At 41.2% G+C, this 22,138-nt stretch overlaps 1 protein-coding gene across 5 annotated transcripts in view; it reads left to right on the top strand.

The window, feature by feature from the left end:
* The window catches only part of septin9a (septin 9a), a 55,365-nt gene extending 45,967 nt beyond the window's left edge, over nt 1–9,398 (top strand). For all 5 annotated transcript variants that reach the window (XM_083896341.1, XM_083896340.1, XM_083896339.1 and 2 more), the window contains 8 exons: nt 2,271–2,399; nt 3,141–3,222; nt 3,495–3,632; nt 5,354–5,471; nt 5,906–6,001; nt 6,092–6,188; nt 7,274–7,325; nt 8,016–9,398. In XM_083896341.1, coding sequence (XP_083752467.1) covers nt 2,271–2,399; nt 3,141–3,222; nt 3,495–3,632; nt 5,354–5,471; nt 5,906–6,001; nt 6,092–6,188; nt 7,274–7,325; nt 8,016–8,157 — 854 coding nt within the window. In that variant the 3' untranslated portion in view covers nt 8,158–9,398. The remainder of the gene's footprint in view (nt 1–2,270; nt 2,400–3,140; nt 3,223–3,494; nt 3,633–5,353; nt 5,472–5,905; nt 6,002–6,091; nt 6,189–7,273; nt 7,326–8,015) is intronic.
* The last annotated feature ends 12,740 nt before the right edge of the window (nt 9,399–22,138 follow it).

The following is a 22,138-nucleotide window of genomic DNA, read 5'->3' as shown; positions in this document are numbered from 1 at the left end:
TTTGTATAGTATCTACGAGTAACAATTACACTTAAATATATGTTCATTTAAAAATGTCTTCAGTCAGCTTTCCTTCAGGTTTTGTCAGAAAACTGACGCCTCTGACAGGTTTTAATAAGCAGCCACACACAGTAGGAGTCGAAACTCTTTCTGGTTGAGCCCTCATCACTGTGATCAGATACTTTTTAAAAGTGGAGTTAATTACACACACTCACACTGACACCTCCACAGTAGACAGGCCACTGTAAACTCTACAACACCTCCCTGCTGGATGACGTTGTGCTGTTCAGTCTGTTTCATCCTCAAATAAACAAGCAGCCTGAGAGTTTATATTGAACTCTGCTCAGTTGAGTGGTGATTATATGTGGGATATTATTTGGCAGTAGGGATGTGCATGAATATTTGATGATAAAAGGTTGATCAGATAATGTGACTGTGTGATGATTATGTTGAATTATTGAAAGACTGATTCTATCTATCCACTTATCCCTCCATTAAAGTTGCTAAAGAAAGACAGACTCACCCGAAAAATAGGACTCAAACTAGCACCGTGAATGCAGCTCAGCTTGATCTATTTGAGGCAGATTTAAGACAGGCTTGCATAGTCTCCACTCCAGGATGTCCCCACAACAGCAGTTTTTGTTACCAGGTTCATGATGAGTGGCAGGCTGTTTATAAACACTTGCATTTCAGCCTGGTGTTCATGTTACGGTTAGTTCCTCTTTAGTTTAGTCCACATTTAACACAACTTCTGCTCAATTAGCTTTCACTCTGTCTGTCTGTCTGTCTGTCTGTCTGTCTGTCTGTCTGTCTGTCTGTCTGTCTGTGCTCTCACATTCTGTATAGCAGGAAGAAAAGAGAGGAGAGAAAGGACAGAGAGAGATGTAGTAAACACACACTGAAGTAGTGTTGCTCCAAATGATAGTAGAAGAAACTTGGAGCCCCTTTGTATCAATGATTGTGTGACATTTCAGCAGCGTTGCTGAATGTTTTAGCAGGGGGAACGTGCAGCAGCACTATCAGTAGAGACATGAAATGATCAGTTTCTGTGTGTGGGTTCATGTGTCGGTGTGGGAGCTTATTGGGGCGACTGGTTGAAATGCCCATCCCTCCTTGGTAAGTGATGCTGTAGGTGCAGTAAATGGTTTAGTTTATAAGGAGGAACAAATGTTCAGTTCACAAGCAGACCTACAAATCAAATTCACATTCATCAGCTTCTTCCCGTGTTTGAAAAGGAATGAGAAGTTTTAAAACATTTAATTTCACCTCTTCTCGTTGAAATGTGAATCAATCAACAAGGCTTCCTGTTGACATCTTTCTACAATAGTTCATCACATAATTCGTACTTATATGTACATATATATATATATATATATACACACTCCTGCACATATACTAACTGTCAAAGGTGATGAAGCATGAACTGTGAACTCAACAAAGCAGAATCCTCTTTTTGTATTTTTATTAGACTGATAAAGAATGGAGGAAAATACTGCATGTGAATTTGGTTCTGTTAAGAAATCTGTTTGGATGATGGGTGGTCATTTTGGATCTTTCCTTACAATTCTGTATTCTCTGTTATCCAGTTTGTCTCGCACTGCTATGGCCTCTCGTTGTAAGAAAATGTGTGATTTTGGCACCACATCACTGTCGTTAGTGATGGTTGTTAGTGAAAGAATGTTGGACCAAGACAATTATTTAAGAAACACAGCTGAGACAGAACGTGCACAGCTTATCAGTAGATAAAATCCAGAATTGCCATTTTAACTTCCAGTTAAGGCTCAGTATTTGCTGTTTGCAGCACCAGTATGTTGCTAACTGCCTGTAATGCGACTGCGTTTGAGTGTGCGCCTCCATTAATCAGGGAAGTGCTCACTGTTGACTTAACCTGAAGCTGAACTGTGCATGGTCTCTGCCCAGTGGGCCCCTCCAAACTGCCTCTTCATTACACTGTGGTGGTTGACAGCATGGCGTGCAATGGCAGAAGACGGTCCCATCAATATAAATATTTAGACAGATGGTTTTCCATCGTCGTATCCAGCTGGAGAGCATTGTTACTCTGGTGTTTGTAAACTGTCATGTTACAAAAGTATCTGTAAAAGTAGTAGAGTAGTAAAATTAGAGGAAAATTAAACCTTCTGTTTTTCATGTGTATTTAATTGTATTTCCTTTTTTATCAGGGTTTTGAGTTATGTGCTCTTTTACACTGTTAATAGCTTTATCTTTGTGTCTGTCTCACCCTCTACCTCTCTGCCTGTTTTTCTTTCCAGGACAGAGTGGCCTAGGAAAGTCTACTCTGATGAACACGCTGTTCAAGTCTAAAGTCAGCCGCAAATCTGTGCTGGCTACAGGCCAGGAGAAGATCCCCAAAACAATCGAAATAAAGTCCATCAGTCATGGTAAGGCTCTCTCGATTCTTCCCTCAGTCTTGTCATTGTGTCTGTTTTTTCTGTTTGTCTCTGTGTGTAGGTCTATGTGCCAAAATACACTCTATCTACTTTTCTTCCACTGCTTCTTTAAATCTAATTTTCTTTAATTACGGACATCCATTAGAGCTCTAATTACCTTGGAATGTATACTCAACCTTACAAAATCAACAGTTTTAAAGATGTTTTTCTCAAATGTCACTGTTTATCTTCTCTGAGTATATTTCAGATGACAAATAGTTAAAGCCCACATTATACTTTTACAACTGTGTAACGCGTTATCCAACTGCGTAACCAAGCAGGTACTTTCAGGTACATCCGAATGTCGGCTTGCAAATTTGATGAACTTCTACGCCGTGTGCTACCTCATATTAATCATCAGGGCACCGCATGCCCATTTATGCCACCCAGAGAGTAGCTGAGGACCAATCTCAGCCCTTGCCGTCTTCGTTGTCCCTTGAAACTTAAAAAATATTTCATGAAGTCAGAGACGACGGGAGAGGCTCTCCGACAGGCTCTCATAGAGGGCTCTCCGTAGCTGACGTAGAGCACTTAACGCAGGAGTATAAATTGGGCTTAATGCAATGGTAGAATTGTGCTCTCTGAAGCTTCAGACTCAGTGATTGTGTATAAAGTGTGCAGTGTATTTATAGCACTGTGGTGTGCAGTGACAATGTGCTGGCAGCAACAGACTTTGTTTTTGTTTGTGTGCAGACATCGAGGAGAAGGGAGTGAGAATGAAGCTGACAGTCATCGACACACCAGGATTTGGAGACCAGATCAACAATGAGAACTGGTACCTAACAATTCACTACATCTATATGAACTGGAAGATTTGAATGTTGTCTAACTGTATATATCTTCCACTTTGTGCTTATCCTTCCTATCATCTTACTTTTCGTGTTTCTGCTCTGTTGCTTTATATCCTATCTTCGTCTACTCTCTGAGCCCTTCCTTCCTTTACCCATCTACATGTTCTCAATCCTCGCTTTTGCTCCCTCCTTTTCCCTTTTATCTCACACTCGTTTTACTCTACTTCCTCCTCCCTCTTCATTTGCTGTGGTTTAGCTGGCAGCCCATCATGAAGTTCATTAATGACCAGTATGAGGCGTACCTGCAGGAGGAGATCAACATCAACAGGAAGAAACGGATCCCAGACTCCAGAGTTCACTGCTGCATTTACTTCATCCCCCCGACTGGACACTGGTAAGGACACATCCATATGTGGTTATTGATACACTACCGTTCAAAAGTGTGAGGCGAGTCAACTATACGATTTTTTTGTGCGTTTTCCATTAATTCTAATCATCCAATAGCCTTCTAACACCATTAGCAAACACAATGTACCATTAGAACACTGGAGAGATAGTTGCTAGAAATGGGCCTCTATACACCTATGTGCATATTCCATTAAAAACAAGGTGTTTGCTGCTAGAATAGTCGTTAACCACATTAACAATGTATAGAGTGTTTTTCTGATTAATTTAATGTTATATTAATTGAAAAAAGTGCTTCTCCTTAAAAAAATAAAGACATTTCTAAGTGACCCCAAACTTTTGAAAGGTAGTGTAGATCTGCTATCTTTTAATCTTAGATAAGAGGGAGAGTGCAGAATGCACTCGACTTGGAAAATAAACTGCTTCACTTCTTGCTGTGAATTACACAAGAGGATTAAGTAGGAAAATTAAAAACAGCTCCAATGCTTGGCCATTTTGTCTAGATTCTATTTATCTTTTTCTCCTGAAGCTCAACAGCCAAATAAGGTGACTTATTGAAGTAAAAAAAAGTAAAGTAAAACCTGATGTTATCAAAACCAAAAGATCATACACTAATACATGTTTCCTGTTTATTCTAAAGCTTTTCATTGTGCAGCAGTGAGAAACATCTCTCTGCTTTCTTATTCCTCATATTTAACACACACACACATGTCCTGGAAACATTTCCACTCGGAAAGATGCAACATATCCCAGAACACCAGTGCACAACACACATGCACACTAATCACACTCAAGTAAAATGGGACACTCTTGCCAGGTTCCTGTAGCTGCAGTGTCCCAAGGAAAGACGCACACATCTGTGTCTGATTGAACAGCATAAACTGTCCTGTTTATCTCGACTCTGCTTTTTCAGGCCCCCTCACTGTTACGGGGCAGAGGGCTGACCGAGCATTTTATAGCTTTTGCTTTTGTGTAACTGTAGTCGAGTGCAGTGTGGCAGGTCGGTCTTGGAGAAATGTTGAAAGCAGCTGTGGATTGTCAGCCTCGTTCAAACACACACACACACACAGAGACGCACAGTTGATGCACCGTGCAAGTGCTGCGTCTCTTATTAATTTTTGTGTCACGGTCTGTCTCTGCTTTGGCGGGGTGGTGGGGGGGTCTGGTGTAAAATGGCCCCCTGTCTCTGTACACCATCAGCAATGTTTCATGTTGATCCAAACGCTGCAGATGTCACATGACCTGGCCAGCAGCTGCTCGGGGTTAGCCTTAAAAAGCCTAATGGGACAGAGACAGGAAGGAAGAGGGAGACACAGAGTCTGTGTGCAATTGATTGTTGAACTTTGGTGTTTTCGCCGCACAAAGCTCCTTGTTGACAGTGACCAGTTTTTATGTTGTGTTGATGTAAGTGTTGATGTTTAAGCCAGAATGTGCAGCTCTAACCACATGCAGACGTTTTCATGGAGCTGCATGAACAGTCTCAGCTCCTCAAGCTGAGCACACGTTTGTTCAGTCACTTTAAAAAACGCTCTTCACACACAGTACAGAGTGATTAGGTCATGAGTGCAGGGTGAAAAGTTTGAACTGTAAATAATGTGACAGTTGTGCTTGATTCTTGGAGAATTATTGGAAGCATCTGCCCTCTGGTGGATGAACGCTGTGTTACAGTTTGAGTCATGTTTGCTTCTTTTTCCCCAAATTTCTTTCAAGTCTGCGGCCTCTTGATGTCGAATTCATGAGACGTCTGAGTAAAGTGGTCAACATCGTCCCAGTCATTGCCAAGGCAGACACACTTACTCTGGAGGAGAGGGACTTTTTCAAAAAGCAGGTAACATATTTTTTTATATATTTTTACTCCAAGTTTCCTCCTGTTCCCCCTCATATTTCACATTTGCATTTTATCAGGAATATGCAGGAATAAAGGACAGTTGCAAGAGTTCAAGCGCAACTTTTCATTGTTCCCTCTCTCATCATTTACTTTCTGAATTTCCTCTGCTGAGTTAATAAGGCTGCAGCCTTTGTCTGTGTGTTTTTATTGGCATTGTGAAGGATCTCAGTGTTTCCCCCCGTCAAAAGAAGTGAAGTAGCTACTGTTTGTGTGTATATTTCTTTGGTTTATGCATCATTTTTTGATTTGTTTGTATGAAGATGGCAATTAACCATTCATCCCAAACTTTTGAGGTAGATTAGTTGCAAAGCCTTACTCCTTTCAGAAGTGTTGTTGGTTAAAGGTGTTGTTCTGTGTCTATGTTTGAACACCAGATCAGGGAAGAGCTACAAGCCAATGGGATTGACGTGTATCCTCAGATGGAGTTTGACGAGGACGCAGAGGACAGAATGATCAATGAGAAGATCAGGGTGGGTAGATCATTATTTATGCCCAGAATCTAAAATCTACTGAATGTCTGTGTTTATATTCTTGTACGTGACTGACTCTTGACTGAGCAGGAGATGATCCCCTTTGCTGTGGTGGGAAGTGACCAGGAGTACCAGGTCAATGGCCGGAGGCTGCTGGGGAGGAAGACCAAGTGGGGAACCATTGAAGGTATCTCTCTCTCCCTCAAATGTCCTCCCAACTGTGAAATGTATTTTTAAGAGGAACATGTCTGTGAATTAGCACAATAATAAGCTGCTGGTGGTTTTGTTGAGAAGACAACAGAAGGATACAGAGGCCTCACTCACTCAGTCAGTCAGTCACTCAGTAAATAAAACAATGCTTTATTCAGTGCCCAGACTGGTGTCATGTGCCATGTGGCTGCTTCAGGCCTTCAGCAGCTTCGTATCACAAAGAGATACAGTGTAGATGCTCACATAAGTAATAAAATGTGTTGTGAAGGTGAGACTCGATCGTTGACAACAGTTTGTGAGATTTCTACATATAAATAGCCTTGCAAATGAGTTCACACAATGATGCTATCAGCTCCACATGTGACCCTCTGTTTTTCTCATTATTATAGCCTTTTTATTCTCATGTCACCAAGCAGCATTCCTGCACTGAACACAGGAAATGATTTGTTTCAAATCACGACAGGCGGAGGCGAGGCAGCATAGCAGCCTGGACATTTTGCACTTTGATGGATATATACTTATTACATCTGTGTTGAGATGGTGTGAAATAACCCATTTATTCATCTTGTAGCATCACAGGTAGGTGTTGGTAATTCCTCAGAATTCCCCAGGGGACAGACATTAACCACCAAAGCTTTAAAAAAACATTCTGTTTTGGGCTTTTTAAAGTTGAAGCCTTAGTATATCAGCTGGCCGTTGGTGTGCAGTGTGTAGTCGACCTTTAATGTTGTTGACAGGCAGCACCTCCCCTTCACCATGTGTCTCATAAAGGAAACCTGATTTCCTCCAGAGTTCACTACACACACACACACACACACACACACATGTCTATTTATAGTATAATCTCATCACAAGTGTTCCATGTAGATGAAGTTGTCAAGAGAGATGGTTGACACAAAACAAGACACTGAGATCACTGACTCCATCTAGTGGTCGGCTCAGGAAGATCAACCATAAATGGTCACAAAGCTCATAGCTGTTTTTCTCTCTATTGTTTTTTTTTTTATCTCACCTTTGAATGTTTCTAATAATTCATAACTTCTCCTTGCCTCTCTCTAACAGTTGAGAACATAGCCCACTGTGAGTTTGCCTATTTAAGAGACCTCCTCATCAGGTGAGATGATTTTTTTAAATCCACTTTGACAAATTTTACACTGTGTGTGGTTCTCTGAGTTGCTTTTGTTAGTTTTAACACAGTTCATGTATAATGAGGCCCCAAAATGGAGAACACCATTAAATCCAGCTGCTCATACACAGCAAACTCAATTTATGGTTAAAACTCTTCGATCACATTGGTGTGGTCAAATCAAATCAATGTACAAATTGATTTACATTTTTAAAGTAATTGCTCATGCTTAATAATTATACAAAGATCTTTTAATGTGGTGTATAAAGACAACTATGGAGGACATGGAGGAGCTCATGTGCACCAGTGGGTGATTAGCAGCACATTAAAGCTAAAATATCCAAGTGAAGTACATTTCCCCAGAAAATTCAGTTGGGAATAGTAAGTCGTCTTTATTTATCTGGCAAATGTAGTAGGAGATAATATAATCACAAAAATAATAATAATATAAAATTCAGACTTGTACAGCAAGTGCTGCTTTGAAAACTCTAGGAGGCGCTACTGTGCTATTATGCCACACCCATAACATATTGTCAGCTGTCCGGTTGTCCCTGTCTGTCAAACATCAAAGGAAAAATTTACTCGCCATTTTCAACTAATTTAAAGTAAAAACGGAAGATCTGTCCATTTCTCCCACTGATTCCTTCTGCACCCGTGTACGTGTGTGTGTGTTTTTAGGAGCCATATGCAGAACATTAAGGACATTACCAGCAGCATCCACTATGAAATGTACCGTGTGAGGCGTCTCAATGAGAACAACACAGTGGTGGCTCACGCCAATGGAATACCACAGCATCATCTTGCCGCCCATGAAATGTAGATGCCACTACAGTAGACTGAGGTCCACTGTGTGTGTGATTCATCGGCGATGAGACTTTGACCTCCACTCCAGCCCCCCATCTCCTCACAGGTGGGACAGAAACCTTATAAAGCTTGCCAGAGGGACTTCATTTTCAATATTTTTGGCGGCTTCACGGACAGTCTGTCAGTTTACTGTCTCTTTATCAAACACGATCCTCTCACTATTGCTGACAAAGAGAGTGAAGAGAAGTTTGATTGTTTCATAAATGCGCTGCAGCTTTGTTTTTACCTGCTTCCACATCTCTCTTAACCTCAGTGCTGTTTCTTATTTTTTTTGCTTTTGGTGCCAAAATATCAGCATCTGCCAAACACGTTGGACTGACACGCCATATGATTCAGTAAAAATTGACGACATGTTAATCTTGTTTGATGGATTTTAGCTCTGTTTATGCTGTTTTTCCCCCCTCTCTTTTCTTCACACAGCTGTTTGAATCTGTGTAAGGAGTTATTGCACTTGATCACTGCATCTGCCATTGACTAAGCACGTTGGAGAAGTGCTAGGCAGCACTTTGCCAACATGTGACACACAGTTGTTCGGCTGTCATCCAATAGTTTAACAAAAAGGCATAAAAAAAGCACATCATATGTTTGAGTTTATCCTCTCTTTTTTGGGTCACAAGCCGTGTTCTGCTTTGACTGTTTGTTATAAGTCCATGTCATGCTAAATATGAATGTCATCTCCTTGACATCTTTTTACATTTCTGGTAATACGTGTCATTGTTTATTAAAATAAATATCTTAAGAGTGGTTAAGGATGAATAAGTATTTATGCACGAGACAAAATGTGAACATATGCCATTCGTTGTGGTTCGCTTATTCCGATTATTCACACAAACAAACACATGCATATTTTTCCTGCTTTGGGCCCCGTCACAGTGCCTTATTTATTGGAGAATGTTTGCTCACATGTTGGCTGAAACTGGAAAGAGAGCAGGTTTGTCGATGCCACGTTAACTGCATTTTAACCATGTTCTCTTGTTTATCCAGGAGGGAAAAAAACGAAAAATCTGTTCTTCCCCGGACTCACTTTTTTCTTCTATTTTCCATAATATACCAAGGATCTTTGTTTGAACCATGTAAAATTTACTAAGCTGTCACTGTCGTGTTTTGTCCTGCATATTCCTCTGTGTTCTGATACATTTTTTACTTGTATTATTGATAACAACAAATTTTCCTTTATCTTATTTTAAAAGAAATAAAGATTAAAGTTGTAAATATTTACTTTCTTGGATTTTTCTTAATTCAGTTTGGTATAATGCTGAACATTTTTCTTTAAAAGTCCCATATTATGCAAAATCAACTTTTTAATCATTTAAATCCTTTTTTTGGAACTCTGGAGGTCCTACCAGTTGCCCAAAGTGTGAAAAAGATGACTCACTCATGTTTTTGTGGTCCTCCTCAGTCTAAGTACAGGAGATTAAACGCGCGACTCTGCAGCACAGAGTCCTACACAAACTTCCAGCCTCAAAGGATTTCCAGTGGATACATGTTATATATGGCGGCAATGTGCCTGCTAGAGCCTGCAAATGATCACTTTTCCAAATGTGTAATGCTGTTACTCACAGTAGCCTCTGTGGCTGATGTCATTTCCTGTCCCTTAAGTTTTTTTTTGTTTTGTTTTTTTTAAAGCGATAGGCAGGGTGATTGAACTGCTGTGGTGCTTCATCCTTATAATATTTGACCAAAGCATGTCGCAGACATGTTCATTAGGACACCAGGGAACTAGTTTAACTTGGAGAAATAGGATATAATATGGGATCTTTAAAGCTACCGAGTTTACCATTTTCCCCTCATTTAGAATATTGTTCAATCTGCAAAGAAAATTGAGAAAAAAACAGAAAGAACAGAGTGCTTAATTTCATTGCTTAATATTCCCACACTTGACATAATTTTCTACTACAGTGGATTCCCTTTGTATTCAATTGCAGGTGTAATTCACATTGCTGAGTCCTTTAATTGTCATGTCATTAAGCGTTTTGTTGATTAGCCTCTGAAATCAATATGGCTGCCTGCTGGGTCAGTGAATGGCTGATTAGCACTAATTACTTGAATGCTTGAGTGCATGTTTTCCTCCTCAGTAAAGAGAGAGATTGGAGCAGATGAGTCCTGAGCTCCGGTCGAGTCCTCAGATCAGAGTGGAGACGCGCAAGCTTCAGCATCCCGACGTAGTGAAGCAGCAGCAGGAGAATCTCCTGTTGATGCAGCGACCAAGAGATCTCAAGTAAAAACGGCTTCAGTTTGTCATGTTGTCACTCTTCACGGGTGATGAAATCAAAGGAAATTTATCATTTTGGACACATTTTTCAGTGATTTAAAATATTATTTATGATGTGATTTACTTCTAATGGCACACAAAGACAGTAAGGGCTGCATGTTTGGAGGAAAATCAGATAATAGATCAATAAGTACACACTATTAGCATTAGTGAAGCATTAATAAATATTGAATTCATCATTTATAACGCATGAGTACTCAGTATGTAGTTTATAAACACAGTTATAAATGTTTTATTCATGTGCTGAAGTGTTAGCATGTACTGAGCGACTGCTGGACACAGAGGTAAGAGAGCAGTCCCTCATAAGTTGATCAAAGAGCTCTTGTTCAACACTGTTCCTCAGCTGATGGGACGAGTAAAACATTAATAGCTGTGTTTATAAACTACATAGTAATGAGTATTCATGCGTTATAGATTATGAATTCAATCTTTATTAATGCTGAACTGATGCTAATAGTGTGTACTGTTGTGGAAATTCTCTGCTGCTGGTGAAGAATGAAATAAAGAACTTTTGCCGGCCGACAAGTATTTATTTTCTTTGCAAGGAAAAGGTCAATCTTCACAGGAGTGATCATAGCTGGAGAAAGATCCAGAACATTGTGGGCTCTCCACATTTATACCCGAGCAACTCCCCTAATTGCATTCCTCCAATAGACAAAGGAGTCTGCCTTTTCTCGGCCATGTTTTCACACCTCTTTGTCTACTGTAGGTATCGGGGAGCCGACTCCCTGCGAATGTTGTAGGAAGGTGCAGGTTCAGGCTAGATATCCTAATTACACAATATACAATACACAAAAGGACCTGGTATTCTGTGTTAGGGAAAAGATCTAGCTCTGAGACAAAGAAATTTAATTTGCCATTACAGTGTTTATTATAAAGCGTTAGCTTGAATTCTAAATGTAATAGCACCCTTATGCAGAGCACTTCAAAATGGCATCTCCCTGCCGTTATCCCTCAAAATGGCGCCTTCCGCGCTCCTGACGACTTCCACTGTATTCAGATGGCACATGCGTCGAGCGCCCGCGGGCCTGACGCCCTGTAGCAAACATTTAGCCTCAAATCACACAAATGTGGAGACCCTCACATTCTCATACTGTCGAGCTCCCTTCTTCTCCCCCCAGGGAACAACTGGCAGAGAAGCAGCTGCATCTCTTCTCTTTCAGGTCATTGTTCATCTCCTCCCTGCACCCCTGCCTGTTGGCAGCCACCCAGTGCTTCACCGCCTGCCTTTATGACATTCATTAATGAGTCGTGCTCTTTCTGGGTGCTGACAGAGTCGGGTGGGCGACTCAAAAGAAAGGCAGAGTGCAGTGCTTGTATTCTGCAACGTGCACATGCAGAGCAGCAGTTTGCTTGTTTATGTTTTGCAGATTGTGCTCTGCTCGTGTGCAGATGCAAGCGTGACAACTATACCCGCACATTTAAAGCCACATAGAGACCACTCCACTGCGTGTTACGGGACGTGCATTCATAGATATGGGCATGCTCGTTGGTCAGACGTGGCACGGAGTGATGGATGGGGCCTATCGGTGCAGAGCGAGCCCTCTCAACAGGAAGCATTTTAACAAATGCTCATCCTGGTTAATGTGTTCCCGCATGAATATGCAAAGACATGGTTACAGCAGGACACCAGAGGGAGAGAGTTTATTAGAAACTAGAGTTTTCTGCTTTTGAACTTTTTGACGCACAGAAAACAGCTTCGGCGTTGGTTGGCAAACCTTATTGCTGTATCTTGATGTCTCGTCCTTGCAGCTCATTTGCATGGATCCAACATGCCGCCACTTAACACCTGTTTGGAGGATGAGCAGAAGTGTTTAACATGCACTGCTTTATTCTTCCCCCCTTTTGATTTTTGTAAGTGGCTCGCTTGATTGCAAGAATCTGTGGAGACATTTTGTGCGTGTGCGTGTCCACCTCGTTTACTCCCACCATCTCATGGTATAATGTTGTTTGTCTCCTTTGCCCAACTGCTATTCCTCCTCTCTTTTGTTGGCGGACCTCACCTTCTCCTCCTCCGTTCCTTCCTCCCTCCCCTCCTTATTCCTCGTTATGATGGCATTTTGCAGCCCTGCATGCTCCTGGCTCTGTGCCAGCCACTCAGACGAGTATAGGGAGGGGGGAGTTGAGTCTCGACGACCGCATGCAAATGCTCCAGCTTTATGCAAATCAGATCTGCTGTTAATTAAAAGTCGGCTGCAAATTCAATTAGCTGACGGAGGGAAGAAATGGGTCTGTTCGCGGTGGTGAGACGCGAGTTTCAAAGACGAAATTCCCCCGAGCAGAAAAAAAACACAGAAATTGTGGCTGGGAGCTTTTTCGAGATTTTAAAATGTGTTTAATTTAAGGTTCAATTGGTTGATTATTTTATCACGGAGTAAACTCTTCAAGCTGTTTTCAGGCAGAATAGGTGTGTGTGTGTGTGTGTGTGTGTGTGTGGCTCTGTACGCTACAGTGGTGAGCTGGTGGACGTACATTCTGTTAGGAAGCGTTTGTTTGAGAAAAGCTCCAGACAGAGAAGGAGAGAGAGGTGAGACAGACTGAGAGAAGCTCCAGCCTCTGGCTAATTACTGTGAGTAATTAAACTATAGTCCCAGATCTATGTCGGCGATTATCGTGATACTATTAGAAATAAACGCGAGCTTGCATGTTAACTGTGTGCAATACTGTGGCTGTAGCGTAGGATTGTTCATGGCTCTGGTCGCCATCTCTTCTGCTTGTTCTTTACTTTGTGGACATGGTGTTTCTTGCAGTGTTGTTTGCATGTGTGATCCGTTTGGAGCGATACATCACCTGGGCCTTCCACGTCATGTCTCAACTGCTGCCATTTCACTTTGTGTCTTCATTGTCTTGACTTCTGCATGTACTGTAGGTTTGTGATGCTTTCAGTGTTGCTTTACACACGCCAATTAGTGATAATGAATCCACCCTCTGCATTTAGCATTCAGTATTACCATTAGTGAACACACACAAGTCGGGCGCAGGAGTGTGAAAAAATTCTACTCACATATTCTTATAACTAGACCTGGTGTATACAGCCATAACTTATGATAAGACACAAACTTCGATACCAAGATACCAGGCATCCAGACCTGAAACACCATCTCAAGTCTCACTAACTATATTTATCAGACCTGGCACGCTGCTTCCCGCGATGACACCTCGCTGTTCAGATGTCAGGCATCGTCTCAGTTCTCCTCAGATCTGAGCTGTCCTCAATAAAATCTCTCAACTTAAAGGGGTCTTACTAATGCAAAATCAACTATTTAATCATTTTAAAACTTATATTTGGAACTCTGAAGGCCCTACCAGTCACCAAAGTGTGAAAAAAGATGACTCACTCATGTTTTTGTGGTCCTCCTCATTCTAAGTACAGGAGATAAAACATCCAATGTTGACTTCTGCACTCATTCTGACATAATGAGACATTCCTAAAAAACGCGAGATTGCAGGCGAGGGCAATAGTATCCAGAAGAGCGGAAGTGTTCTATTCTTGGCTCCACAGTGCAGCACAGAGTTCTACACAAACTTCCAGCCTCAGAGGATTTACGTGTCCAGTGGATACATTTTATATATGCAGAAATTTCACTTTTAGAGCTTAAGGAAAATTTGCCCAAATTTTGGGACTCATGCATGATCTACGTGCAGATTAACTGTGTGAACACAGCCTTGTGTTCAGGTCATTGTTTTATTGTGATCATCTGCCTCTATTCTATTTCTATTTCTATTCTGCTTCTGTTACAGTTTCTGCTATTTTCTAAATTTTTTATTCTGTGATTTACAGTATGTTTCAGGGTTTTTGTGTTGTTCCTCACTCAGTGAGGGTCTAAGGATACAGGGTCTCACCTGCTGTACACGCTGTAAACAGACTTCAATGTGAACTGTGTGTGTGATTTGGGTTATTTAAATAGAACTGACTGCACACCAACTCATCTAATCACTTTGTAGGACACGTTTGCCACATTTGTGTTTGCCTCCCAATTCTCCCGACATCACGTTGTGTGTGTATATATATATATATATATATATATATATATAAAAAGCTTTAAAATCAGCATGATGCCTACAGCCAGGTGAGACCATGGGTGAATTGTAATGGAGGTTAACAATAGAAAACCTGTGCTGTGAGTCGCAGATAAATGGAGTAAAGAGAATAAATGTGTTTTTGTATGTACTAGAGCAGCGATGGAAGCGGTAACAGGAGGGGGAAGCAGGTTGGAGAGGAAGGGTCACGCAATAAGAAATTAATTTTCCCCATGATTGCACATCAGTTTCAGCGGTGAAACAGACGAGGGAGGTGTGGACGCATGAATGAACACACAATATAGACGACACTCGCACAAATACTTCAGCTACTCTGGAACAACCCCTCCTTCTCCTCCTTCTCCTCCTCCTCCTGTGGGGCTGATAATTGGAAAAAGTACATGGACAAGCAAAAAAAGAAGTATGCAGGGAAAAGGAGAGAGTGTGACAGGAAGTGTGTGATGGCAAGGTGTGAAAACTAGAGGTCGAACGATTCCTTGTTTAATCGCTTCACAGTCAATAGCACCACCAAAACCAATAGTTGAGAGCAATCCTCCACATGCTGTGCGTTTTGAGGAGCATTTAATGACCCTCAGAAATGTCAGCTCTTCTGCAAACCAAGTCGTTATGAGTCGTCACTCAATCACACTGGTGTCCACTTATATGCCAGGCTGTGTCTGTTTTCCTCTAAATGGGAACATGATGTACAAAATGGACACCATGCTCTGTTGAAGAAGACGAAGAAGCGAGAGATTGAGACCATGAGACAATATTAATCAAGAGAGTTTCCGTTCAAACCAAGTTCTTTTTGCAACAAGCAGAGCGGAGTCGCCCCCTAGTGGCTAATTAATATGTGTTTACTTCCAGGTTGGCTTCAAGGAAGGAACCTGAAAACTGCATCCATTTTTTGTTTCAAGTAGTCTACTCTATTATACCTTATTTCTACAAGTTAACCTACATGTCTGTGACATGCTTTGGTCAAAATACCTTAAGGATGAAGCACCACAGCAGTTTAATCACTCTGCCAAAACAGCCCTGTTCAGAACACTCCGTTTTGAGTACCTGTCTCTTTAAATGCAAATGAGACACAGGAAACTACGTCAGCGTCACTGAAGCTCCGGCAGCTAACAGCAGTTAGCATTAGGAAAAGCCATCATTTGCCGACTCGAGCCGGCACATTGCCGTCATCTATAAAATGTATCCACTGGACACGTAAATGCTCTGAGGCTGGAAGTCTGTGTAGAACTCTGTGCTGCACTGTGCAGCCAAGAATAAAACACGGACTTCCGCTCCTCCGGATACTATTGCCCTCGCCTGCACTCTCGCGTTTTTTACGGACAAATCGGAGCTCCACGAGACAACAATTCCTGGAATGTCTCATTGTGATGTCACAATGAATGTGGAAGTCAACATTGCATGTTTTATCTCCTGTACTTAGACTGAGGCGGACCACAAAAACATGATTGAGTCATATTTTTTCACACTCTGTCTACTCATAGGGCCTCCAGAGTCCCAAATATAGGTATTAAAATTATTAAAATTAGATTTTGTTTGCTCACTCAGGTAATGAACTGGCCATCAGTCAACAGAACCACTGACCATGAGCCCTTCACAAACACTGCAGCACAGGTAGGTGCCTGTGTGCGCACACACACACACACTTTGTCATTTGTCAGTCCTAACAGCCACGTTGACTGACACGTTAACACCTCCCACAAAGCCTCAGCCATAACTGCATAATTAAAAAAATCTTTTCATTAGGAAGTCAGCCGGGATATTTCCTAAATGCCAAAACCGTAAATTATAGCAGATTCACTTTCTTGGTGAACTCCTTTTATTGGTATGTGCACATCTGCTTTTTCTTTTTCCTCTTTGTACAAAAAGATTAGATTCTGCGAGGGTTTAATATTGTATGGATCCTGACCACACACACACACACACACACACACACACACACACACACACACACACACTAACACACAGACTTCCCCTGCAGCCACAGCAGTCACTCACACAGTCAGTTTAAATCAGATATGAACCAATAAAAAACAGGCGTCTCTCTCTGAGCCTGCAGTGAGAGTCAGAGGGAGAACGTGTTCTTTATTAGAGGAGAGATGTTTACTCGAAGTCCCTTTGAGCTGCTCCACTGATCCTCCGTCTCCTCTGCACCTCCGTCTCTGCTCTGTTCCTGTATATCGTCTCCGCTCTGATGTTTATTCAGTATAGTTTTAAGCCTGTTTGATGGCAAGGATTTGGATTTGTTTGTGTCTATATGATGCTGTGAGGTCTGAGCACTGTCCATCCAGTGCAGCTGACAACAGAAGCTTTTTCTTTTGTGTTTTGTGAAATCCGAAATTGTTATTTATCAGTGACTGGAATCCAGAGGGACATATTTAGATACCCAGTATTTTTGCAGACACTAAAATGAGTAGAGACTGGGTCTGTCTGCACTTTTGTTTTACCTTTATTTAACCAAATTACACAAGTCATTGTAAATAAGTACAGATTTAGGAGACAGGTTACAACCAATTACTTTGACAAAAACAGTGATTTAACAGTGTGGATTTTAAGTGCAGGAGTTGAGGTCACAGTGGTAAATTTGAAGACACACAGGCTCTGTTTAATGTTTTTTTCTTTTTAATTATTATTATTTTCACATGAACGAAGAGCAAAGTGGCTTTTAGTTCTCTGAAGAAAAGGATGCAAATATAAAGGAACTAAGCCAAGAAGACTCTTATAGATTAAAGATGAGTATCAAAGGCATCTAGTCTGGTCATGGAATATGGAATGACGTAAAAACCCACACAATAATAACATGTATTATGCAAAATGAGTCTATTGGTGTCAAAAACAGAGAAATAAACCAAAAACTAATTTTGTGGTCAAATTAAAACACCAAACAAGCTTATATATATATATGTATATGTATAATTTAATGTTGAATGTGATGCATTACATTATTCCAACCAAATGACTTATTATTACTACTAGCGTGTAGTATTATATTCTGTCTTCATTCTGTGACCTCGCTGGCAGCTGTGTTTAAAGGCAGAGGAGGTCGTGGTGCCGTGTTTTCATTATAACATTAGAATATGAAGTGGTTTGACTTTTATAAATATTAGTTGCTACAAAGGAAGTTTGATCCCCAGTCGATACCACATTAAAGTATTAAAGTTCAATACGCAGCCTCTATCTACCCGTTTAACATCAATTTCAAACCCTCGAACCCTGTGTATTTTTTAAAAAGCACAGTGATGTTATTGATACTATGCCACTGCGGCTAAAGCTGCATGTTTTGTCCAACAATAAAACAGTTATTGATCCATATAGAGGCGTTTTAGAGCGTGAATAATTGCCTCAAACAATACACAGATGTGGCAAAGGGACAAGCTGCTTACAAGATCATCGATAACTCCACTTAATCTGTATAATCTGTTCAAAGGAAGAGCAGCTTCTCTGAGGCCAAATCTCTTTCGCCGCCTGATGGCGAGTAGAAGAGAAGCAGGTGTAATCTAACCGTCATCGTTTGCTTCCTTGAGCATGCTCGAGGTGTCTCTCTCTCTGTGTATGAGTGTGTCCTTTATTGTTGTCTTCAGTGTGTGTGTGTCTGTGCGTGTTTGCTTGTGTGTTTGTTTCCCTCTTAAAGGTTAGGGTGAGGGATAATGCTTTGTTTAGACTGTAAGTCAATGCACTTAAAATTGTGTGTGTGTGTGTGTGTGTGTGTCTTTGTGACACATTGGCAGCCGATCCATTAACCCAGTGCTAATCTACACACTGCAGAAACAAGTGGATTAGAGACTGCCAGCCTCAGCAGCCAATAACATCTGATGGATAATACCTTTCACTCAAACACAGACACACACACACACATAAAGTACACCGCTACATGGAATTAGAGTTATATGTATACTGTGAGTGTGAGAGTAAATGTTGTCCAGAATATGCCAGCTGGGATTGGCTCCAGCTCCCCATGACCCTCATGTGGAGAATAAAGCAGTAGACAATGAATTAATTAATTGAATACATTAAACGTGGGTTAAAATAAACATCCAGCCATCCATTTTCTACCGCTTTTTCCTCCACATGAGGGTCGCAGGGGGCGCTGTGCCAAACTCTGCTGACATAGGGTGAAAGGCAGGGTACAACCTGGACAGATTGGCAGTCCATCACAGAGACAAACAACCAATTTAGAGCGTCCAATCTGCCTAATCCCCTGTTTGTTGGACTGCAGGAGGAAGCCGGAGAAAACCAACACACACACAGGGAGTTAAAATCATCAATCACAACAAATCAGACTAAAATACTCTTTCAGCTGTTCATATACGTGCAGACAACAGGAAAGAGTTTTCATCGTGCACTGCACACTCGTGTGAAAGCATTTCAATAGATAAACTAGCTGCGCTATCAAATATGCAAAATAACATTTGAGCTGCAGGTAAATTATTCATTTTCCAAGTGTAGTTCAACTTCTGTTCAAAAGTATAGCGCATGAAAAGCAGCTCCTACAAATCTCCATAAAGGCAGACTGGAGGGGTTTTTGCAGTGCACTAATGTCTCGCTGTGGATTTAACCAGGATTTGGTAAACTTGTACAGATTTTTGGAGATTAGTGGAATCAGAAGAGATGAGAGAGAGCAGGTCACTGATACCTGCCCTTTCTCTTTTCTTATCCTTTGAGCACTTTTCTTCTCTTGTTCTCTGCTCCTTATACTTGAGACACCTTCAAAGTGCTGCTATTAAAAGCTTACACTACCGTTCAAAAGTTTTGGGTCATTTAGAAATGTCCTTATTTTTGAAGGAAAAGCACTTTTTTTTCAATGAATATAACATTAAAGGGACACTGTGTAGTATTTATGGGTTTATATGACCCAAAATCCACTTTTTTATACATATTATGTGCTCCTGCATTGTCTAGTCGCTGTATAATAGTTTTTGTTTCATTTTCGTAGTGTTTCAAAAAGTCATGTAAAATAACATTGGCGGTTGCATAGCCACTGTTAGCAGCGAGACGCCATGTTTCTACCGGAGCCTGTAAGGACAAACGCGAGAGAACAAATCAAGCGTCTCTTTACTTGTAGCGGAAGTCCCGCCTCCACTCTCTCCGCTTCGTCTGCTACGGCCGCGGTAGCTCGCCCTCTCCCTCGCCTCACGAACCTCATCTGCTGACACGGAGAAAGACAACGAGGACGTCATTTGACCGGCTGCGGACACCGTAGCGCTCAGGGAAGGGAGGGGGTGAGCAGAGGAGCAGTTCTTTGTTGTAAATTTCAGCCTCTCCTCTAGATGGCACTATAAACTACTTACTTCACCTTTAAGTGAATCAGAAACACACTCTATACATTGTTAATGTTAATTGTTAATTGGTAATTGTTATAGCTGCAAATGTCTGTTTTTTTAAAGCTCACATAGTGGTCCTGTTGCACATATATGTTAGTTATGGAGGTCTACTTACATACATTAACTTGTTTTTATGGTCAAAAACCTCCTAGTTGCTGTAAACGAGCCGAATCTCTTCTTACTGAAGCTCTCCTCAGCCGCGGTGTGTTTCAGACATAAATCTCACCCCCAGAAGACAGACTGTGTTGTGATTGGCCAGCCAGCGTAGAGCCTTTCCAACTGTCATGTGATTGGCCAATAGCCGGAAGTGACATAATCAGCACACCAGCTCTCTTGAATAGAATATGTACATAGGTGTAAAGAGGCACATTTCCAGCAGCCATCTCTCCAGTGTTCTAATGGTACGTTGTGTTTCCTAATCGCATTAGAAGGCTAATGGATGATTAGAAAACCCTTGAAAACCCTTGTGCAAGATGTTAGCACAGCTGAAAACAGTTTTGCTGGTTCTTTGAAATTATTATTTTGAATAAAAATCATTACGTCTAATCTTGTCAATGTCTTGACTATAATTATTTTCTACTCATTTTGCAACTCTTTTGATGAATAAAAGTGTGCGTTTTAATGGAAAACACACAAAACGGTACGTACATACGGCACAGATCCGCACTCGTACTGTGTCGTCAGATAAAAAGAATACTGCGAGCTCCTCAGTGGAGTCAGAATGACAGCAGCATCTTTTCTTTAATTATCCACGCATAATGGAAACTTAATTAATCGGCCCCTTTGGTTGCGACTTCTGAATCTGCACAAACCCAAAGAGGACTGATCAAACTGCAGGAGGTTATGTGCCAGACTATTTTGTTGAGCGGTTCCCAGGCAATCAGTGAAAGCCCTGTAAATATAGGGGTGTATATATAATAAAGATGTGGTGCTCTTCTACAGTTTAGGTCCACTTCAGGGTTAATTATAGCTTCATGTAATCGATGGAGGGGCCCTCCAGTTTGAGACCCCTGCCCTAGATATATGGGTACGCATCTGTGTCTCACTGCCTCCAAACAGAAGAAGCGCTGTTACTGCGTACAATCTAACACCTTGTTTTTAGTCAGGCTGATTGTGTGCACAGTTTTTCAGGCGGCGACAACCTTACTGAGACGGGAACACACGTGCACACGTGCACACACACACAATCTGGTGTGTTTGTACAGGCACACTCCCCCGCACCAAGGTGTAACTCAAATGCTCGGCTTAATTAACAGCAGACCACTTTGGAGCTGCCATCTCATTTAGCTAATTAGTCATGAATATGAAATGCCAGGATTTTAATTAGCTTGCCATTGTCAGAGAGAGAGAGAGAAAGAGAGAGAGAGAGAGCAATCACACACTAATTTCCTCTCCTCGCTCTGCCACACTTTATATTAAGAGCTGGTAAGACTTTGATTCCTTTGTGGTAATACTGTTGGTGTGTTGAGTAATTGCAAGTTCATTTAAATATTTTCTGGCAGAGTGTTTAAGGAGACCTGTGTTCTTCTTCTGATAGGCAGAGGATTAAAGGTGTATAGGAGGAGGAAACTGTCAGTGACTATTAGTGAGATTTGGAGTCGTGCTAAAAAAAAAAAGTTATCCGTCTGTACTTGCACCAAAGCGCTACAGTTATAAATCACATACACTATCTCCTGGCTGCAGACAATCCTTTGAGTCGTGTGTTTTTAATGTCAATTGAAGTTGGTCGTCGCTGGTCATGAACGACCATAAACGAGGTGAAATACAAGAAATTGACAGACTTGAGTCCTGACAAGTAGACGTACTGTTTGCATACACTGTCACTGCAATTTAACTGTAACATTCTCACTTTTTGCTGAGAGGAAAAATGCATTAATTAATGATAAGAGCTTTGTGTAAGATTATATTTGAGCTGGCTCCTCACAAAGAAGTATGACAGTCCTATATTTGGACCTGACTTCTACCTTATTAAATACACTTTTTTTACGTGTCTGTAATGGTTAAAGGTGCCATATGTAAGAATGTGGCCAAAAACGGTTACTACATTCAAATTCAAAATACCGAGGTCTTTTAGGTTTCGTTTTCTGACGTAATTGGCAACCTGTGGTTGCTCGGCAGATGAGACTCTACTGACTGCAATGATTGGTAGACGGCGGTAGGTGGTCTACCAATGATTTGAACATGATTTGCAGTCTGCAAAATATTTGTTTTAATGCAAATATTTTAGCTGCAATGTTGTTGTTGGTGAGTTCAGTTTGTTATATGAACATTATTCCTGAGTCTGTGACATATTAGGAGGATTTCATAGC

Source organism: Microchirus variegatus (genome assembly GCF_963457635.1).
Source record: "Microchirus variegatus genome assembly, chromosome: 10".
NCBI classification, from domain to species: Eukaryota; Metazoa; Chordata; class Actinopteri; order Pleuronectiformes; family Soleidae; genus Microchirus; species Microchirus variegatus.
This window is presented reverse-complemented; position numbering and strand designations above follow the sequence as displayed.